General features: G+C 34.2%; 1 protein-coding gene across 1 annotated transcript; it reads left to right on the plus strand.

The window, feature by feature from the left end:
- The first annotated feature begins 3,954 nt into the window (after positions 1-3,954).
- Positions 3,955-5,696, plus strand: LOC149252950 (metallothionein-like protein EMB30). The gene is made up of 4 exons (XM_089456738.1): positions 3,955-4,125; positions 4,395-4,445; positions 4,536-5,227; positions 5,332-5,696. Exons 1-3 carry the CDS (start codon positions 4,076-4,078, stop codon positions 4,615-4,617), a joined length of 183 nt encoding a protein of 60 aa, XP_089312864.1. The 5' UTR covers positions 3,955-4,075; the 3' UTR covers positions 4,618-5,227; positions 5,332-5,696.
- Positions 5,697-6,882: the final 1,186 nt, after the last annotated feature.

The following is a 6,882-nucleotide window of genomic DNA, read 5'->3' on the forward strand; positions in this document are numbered from 1 at the left end:
GATTTCCAACACATGCTTGCAATTGACGATCATCAGATTTCCCCAAACGATTTTATATCCCACACAACCCTACCATATATTATTTTGGGGGTTGAGGGTGCATGGCACAATAATTTACACATATACCATCCACTGGATGCATTGTTGTGGCAAGGGACCCATCCATCTGCTCCATTGGGGTTGGGAGGTCCAAGCCCTACCATAATGAAGAAGAAGAAGAAATTATTTTAATGTCCACGATTCTAAAGATAGCCTATGGGATAGACTGCCTCACCATCCGATTTCTGCATATAGCTCTTTTTATGTAACCTCACAATGAGTTCCCTTAAATTTTCAACAATCCCCTTGCTGAATAAATTATCCTAAGAGTTAGTTGTTAGAATATTTACATAACTATACCTACTATCTTTGAAGGCCTCATATTCTAAAATGAAATGCTTTTCTGTTTCCACTTCTCTCATTTTACTTCTTAGTCTTGTCCTAGAATAAAGAAGTTACAATTAAATGTTCCATGCAAACTAAAACTTAAAAATATGGTGGAATTGGGCCTTAACCAAATAAATGTTTTGAAGAAGATCTTGAAAATTTAGTTAAGTGGTGATTCAACTAACTTGAATGTATCATTCATTCTCATTAAATGAGCACACCATGTGAGTGAGAATACCTACCACCCCTCTATATTATTATGGGTTGTCGAAGGTTTTACTGATGTTTTAGCTTTAATCTCTTAATGATCAACAATATACTAAGTTAAAAAAATGCCATTTTTTCAAAACTTGCGGAAATAGATGTTAATGTAACCATTAGGTTCATCTTGGTGAGAGCTTTCCGACGATGTAAATATTGCATCGATCTGAGGCATGAATTAAAAGTATCGCCTAAAAGAAATATCTATATTATTAATGTTGACCATGCTAACACTAGTATTCCACTTGGCTCTTAGGTGGTTTTTTTTTTAAGTCAATCACTTTATGGATCAATGATTCGACTGCAATGGCTCAGTAACTTATTGACTAGTGCTTATATATATATATATATAGTATGTCCACATGGTTCTCTTTGATTCCCTTGGGGCAAGTGGTCCCAGAATGAAGTTTGATATTTTGCTAGTTGTTTCATGTTCATCTCTTGATTCTGGGGAAGTAATTTAGGTTTGATATTTCTTTCATATAAATGTTAATTTATATATAAATGTATCTATATATATATATATATATATATATAGTAAGGTTGACATCATACATCAACATATATGCAATTTTACTGAAACCAATATATAAAAAGACACACACCCACACACATATATAAATAAAACAACACATTAGTGAATAGAGAGGATCAAACTTTATGACATGTGCTATACCATCATTCTTGATACTCTTGGAATATTAAAATTGCTACAACACAAAGGATATACAATTGTTACATTACAAACATATTTTGTTTTTATACACAATCAACAAGATCCATGCAGGTAGATCCATGGTGTTACCACATCAAATTTCCTCACATCTCCGTGGTCGAGTCATCAACGGTCACCCCTCCCCATACTGCATTGATCAATGTTGTGTTCGATGGGGGAGTGTAATTCATGTATCTAGGAGTTGTGTGACATGGTAGACCCACCATCGCCATGTCAAGGGTTCGAGCCCCAATGATTTTCAACACACTCTTGCAATTGCCGACCATCAGATCTCCCCAAACGATTATATATCCCACACAACCCTACCATATATTATTTTGGGGGTTGAGGGTGCATGGCACAATAATTTACCCATATACCATCCACTGGATGCACTGTTGGCAAGGGACCCATCCATCCGCTCCATTGGGGTCGGGAGGTCCAAGCCCTACCACAATGAAGAAGAAGAAGAAATTATTTTAATGTCCATGATTCTAAAGATAGCCTATGGGATAGACTACCTCACCATCCAATTTCTGCATTTAGCTCTTTTTATGTAACCTCACAATGAGCGCCCTTAAATTTTCAACAATCCCCTTGCTGAATAAATTATCCTAAGAGTTAGTTGTTAGAATATTTACCTAACTATCCCTATTGTCTTTAAAGGCCTCATATTCTAAAATGAAATGCTTTTCTGTTTCCACTTCTCTCGAAGTGCAAAAAATACACACTATTTCTTCCCAAACTTCTTTTGGTCTTTTCCAGCGCTTTGTTTCACAACGAAGTTGATGAGAATTAATCCTTAATTGAGTGATAAGAATTTTGGTTCTCCAAGAAATATTGGCTCCTATGTACGCTTTTTGATGATGATTACGAGTGAGATTAAACTCTTCAATACTTTCTCTTTCTCCCTAGCTCTTTATCCCAAGTACGCTTGTGGAACTTATCCATAACAAAATCTTTTATCTCTTTACTATTTGTGGGACACATGTTCAAGTAAATACCGCATTTACTAAACCATTTGTTATTTTGTTGCATCCACGTTTTCTTTCTTTTGCACAATATCTCATTGAAGACAACCTTAGGCCATCTGTGCTCTTCCATTTGCTCATTTTTTTTTAACATCTTATGAGTCGCACCATAGTGATTGCTTCAGTAGGAACAACCCCCATTTCACTTAGCAAGATATCATAAGGAATTGAACTTTTAATTTTGAACTTGTTTGTAATCAATCACTTTTGAATTTTCTCAATTTGCTTCCATTGTAGGTCAGATGTACCACTGGCCCACAGTTCAAGCGTAAAGAATCATTGGAATCACTAAAAGCCCAAAAAGAGTTTGAGTGGTCTTCCAATCCCATATATCTTCCTCTCTGCACTTATTTTGAAAAACATAAATGATTTCCAACCTCCCAAAGGTTTTTTATTTCTACAACCTTCTTAACTTAGATTTTTGTTGAACTCAATTCCAAGATATTTATAATTTATAGCTTCCTCAAAAGTGTTTCCTTCAAAGTAAAACCTATGCAAATTATGTTTTTTTTTAAAGAAAACCACCACTTTAGTCTTGCTAATATTAACATGCATCCCCGCCCTTCTCATATTTAACACCTTAAGTAAACCGACCACGACACCAGATTTGTTTTACGCGAGTGGCTTCCCAAGTCATCGGTTCACGATCCCACAACCATATAATTAAATTGCGTAAGGCCTAGGCCGAACTCAACATATACCCACATTATTTTTGCTGTACATTACGTAATTAAAATGAACAAGGCCCACGCTAGTTTTGCTATACATGCGTAATTAGGTAATTAGGCCGATAGCCCTTCCTATGCATCAATTTTTTCGTCAACACTTTTATTCTGATCCGTTAGATTAGATGAAACACTTTCAACCATTGATTTGAACCAGAAAATAAAACAACGGAATATCAAGAAAGCACAAAAGCTCAAGAAAAGATTCTATGTAGAAAATCAAGAAAGCACAAAAAAAAACTCATAAAAAACAAAGATTGAAAGAAAAAGGCTCAAAAAAAGAAAAGATTTTAAATACAAAAAAACGCAAAAGCTAATGAGCTTGCGTGTGCATAGCTCGTACAACCCCTGCAATTTCTTGTATGGGTTCAATGCATTCTTAAAATTCCAGGATCGTTTGACAACGCGCTTATTTAAACCTAGAGACATTATCACTATCTTGACTGAAACCACGAGTCACCCACTTTGCTAAGGTTTTCACACACAATTCAAAGTTATTGTAAGCACGCCATGGAAAATCTACAGTGGAACCCACACCAATAATGATAGATTCCTGTCCTGGTTCATCCAAGTCAAGCTTGTGGGTCTAAACATGACGTGCGCGCTAGGCTTTATCGAGTTCAGAAGATGCTCTGCACTTCCCATCCCACAAATCGGATTTCCAAGATAGGAAGGCGGCGACCACCTGCCGGCTTCGTCACTTTCGAGGAGGGCTCTTCGGCACGCTTCCCGAGGCCTAGATTCCATATTTCCCGTGAGTGACTCGCCGGCAAAGAGCGTCGACAAATTTTCCCGCCCATGGCATGCACTATATATATGGGTGGGCGACCAGAGACTAAGAAGCCAAGGGAGCATTGGAGAACTTAGAACTTCAGAAGTGTAAGTAATCTGTTTTTCTGATAATTGTTATTGCAGACATGTCGAGCGATTGCGGAAATTGCGACTGCGCTGACAAGAGCCAGTGCACGTATGTTGCCTACCTTTTTCATCTCAATTTATTTCATTCGCTTTCCCAATTTCATTCACTTGGTCATGCTTTCGAATCTATGTCGAGAAAGAAAAACCAACTACTTTATATGAGATGGGTTTTAGGATTAAGGTTGTCTGATGTTTTGGATTGTTTTGGTCATGGGTTCGAATCTAAGTTTTTTTCAAATAAAGAAAAAACCAATAACTTTATATCAGATGAGTTTTATGATTAAGTTTGTTTCATGTTTGGATTGTTTTGTTCCATAGCAAGAAAGGATTCCAGATGGATGGTATTGTGAAGACAAGCTATGAGATGGGGTACCGTTTTGTTCAGAGTAGTTGTTATTAATTTTATTTCATGGTTTTAAAGCGAAAAATTTTCCATATATTTGAATTCGCTGTAAACAGATATGGTGCAGAAGTATCTCTGGAAAATGATTGCAAGTGCGGGCCCAACTGCCAGTGTGGTACTTGTACCTGCCACACCTGATTTAGTCTGTTCAATTGTACGAGTCTCTCCAGCTGGTGTCTGATAAGTCCAGTATATCATATGATATGTATATTTCATCGGAGTAGTCTATAATGAGACATTTTGGAGATGGATGTGATATCGCTATGGATTATGGCTCATGGCAAAGATGATGGGTCTCAAATTTTTTGGTAGCTCCGATTTCCCTGACATGCGTTTTCATCTCCCAGAGGTTTGACAATGAACCGGAGACGCCGCCACCACTTTCCCGCCTGAGTGATACTTACGGCTGGCTGCATTCAATTTGATATTTCAAATTTCAAATTTTAGCGCGCCCAAGAAATCACTTCATGAATACCCAAAATTGGACACATTTATGCTATGGCCTCGTCGTTTTGTCCTTTTTTCTTAATTCGTGTTTTCTGAAAATAATTCTGAGGGTTCGAATGCTCTTCTTACATTTTGGAATGGTCAGGGAAATTGAAATTGAAAACATTTAAGCTGTCCATGATTGTCTCTTTTCATTCTCGGGAAAATGCAGATCCTCGTTAGCATTTGAACTCATATTGGGGATCCATGGGAGTTCCGTCCCAATTCTAGCAGACTAAAAGAGCATCTCGGTTGGATTCTGGTAAGTCATTTACCTTGTTTAGAGGAAAAAAAATCATTTTTTAAGGTAACAATGGATTTTGAGAATTAAAAAAAATGTGCACGGTCTGGTTCTTGTTTTTTCAGGTTGACCGTTAGATTGTGGAGAGATATGCACAAGGTGGAAGACCCTGCATATCCCATGCATGCCCTAAATGGAGCTGCCAAACTATTTCTGTTTGGAAATGCCACCACAGTTGTCAAAGTCAAGTTTGAATGTTTGGTATATGGATTCTGTGTCCATGCGTCCCTACTAACAACTAGAGTCAATGGATTAATTTTGTCGGACCTTGCATTTGTTGATATATGCTGGTTGGTCATGCTATCGAGTGTAGTTTACCATTTGTATATTGATGTAAAATCTGTTTGATATATGGAATTTCCTAGCATACGGTGGAAGTCATAAATGATAAATGAGGAAGAGCGAATACTTTCTGTGGGAAAAGTTTATAGGTGTATTTCAACATTTTATTACTTTTTAATGTTTTTGAAAATTGGCCACTTAATGTAATTGTATAGAATTGTATTTTTCTAAATTTTTATGAAATGAAAGAAATGACCTATGTGTTTTGTTTTAATATTTTTATTCATTTTATTAATATTATTATTTTACATATTTAATAAGTTATAAATTTTTTTATTAAAATTAATATGGTAATTTAAACTAAAAATGGTCATTGTGATTATAGAATTTTTTTTATTAAAGTTTAATTTTAATTTAAGATAAAAAAATTATTATTTTTATATAGAAAATATTAAAAAATGAAAATTAGAAGAAAAAAAATTGTTAAAATCAATTATTCAACATCTCATGTTTTTTAAAACTATGGTAAGATTGTGATGAAAAATGAAAATTGCATTAATATAAGTTTATTTTAATTATTACTTCTTATAAGAGAATTTCTATCTATAAAATATTTATTTGCTGTTTTTAGTATAAGTTTTTATTAACTCATCCTTTATTTGATTGTTTTAACATAAGTTTTCATTGCCTAATTTTTAAAACAATTATATGGAAAAATATAATTAGAGATGAACATCTATACTTATTTTATAAATATGGAGATATTAATTTCATATATGTAATGATCTTTTCTTTTTAGAATAAACAAATAATATAAAAGCATTCATTAAATTTAAAGATTTGAATAATTTACATAGCTAGTAAGTTTGAGAAAAAAATAACATGATATTTAAAATATTCTCAAGTTCTATTAAATATGAGTAAACAACGGATTGAGATATCCTTAAAATGAAGAATATCAACAATGCAAATCTAAATTTCATAATTCTTAGCCTCAAAGTTCCTATAAGTCTTTTGCAAATATATATAAATAATACTATATTTTATTTTTATTTTTGAAAAATAAATCCATCAAAAACCTTAAAAATGCCCATACATTTGATTTTGCATGGTTCAAGCTCTACAATGATGAAATCTTGCCCATAGTTTTTGGGTTTGGGCTTATGATTAAGGTTCTCAACTTTAAACATTACTATAGTTGGTGGAGGGAACTTGTAAGAGGGAACTTGCCATTTCATTATGGAGGGAACTTGTCATTTTACTTTTGAAAAAAATATGATGTCTTTTTCTTGGTTTTCTAGTTCAACATGAATTTCAATTATATCTTTTTTAAT

This window comes from Pinus tabuliformis, chromosome 7, assembly GCF_031772625.1.
Source record: "Pinus tabuliformis cultivar Carrire ecotype Pingquan chromosome 7, CPIR1, whole genome shotgun sequence".
In the NCBI taxonomy this organism is placed as follows: Eukaryota; Viridiplantae; Streptophyta; class Pinopsida; order Pinales; family Pinaceae; genus Pinus; species Pinus tabuliformis.

Coding starts and splice junctions, on each gene's coding strand:
- LOC149252950 (XM_089456738.1), top strand. CDS start 4,076: ATGTCGAGCGATTGCGGAAATTGCGACTGCGCTGACAAGAGCCAGTGC. Junction 4,126..4,394: donor GCTGACAAGAGCCAGTGCAC/GTATGTTGCCTA, acceptor TTTGTTCCATAG/CAAGAAAGGATTCCAGATGG. Junction 4,446..4,535: donor AAGACAAGCTATGAGATGGG/GTACCGTTTTGT, acceptor CGCTGTAAACAG/ATATGGTGCAGAAGTATCTC.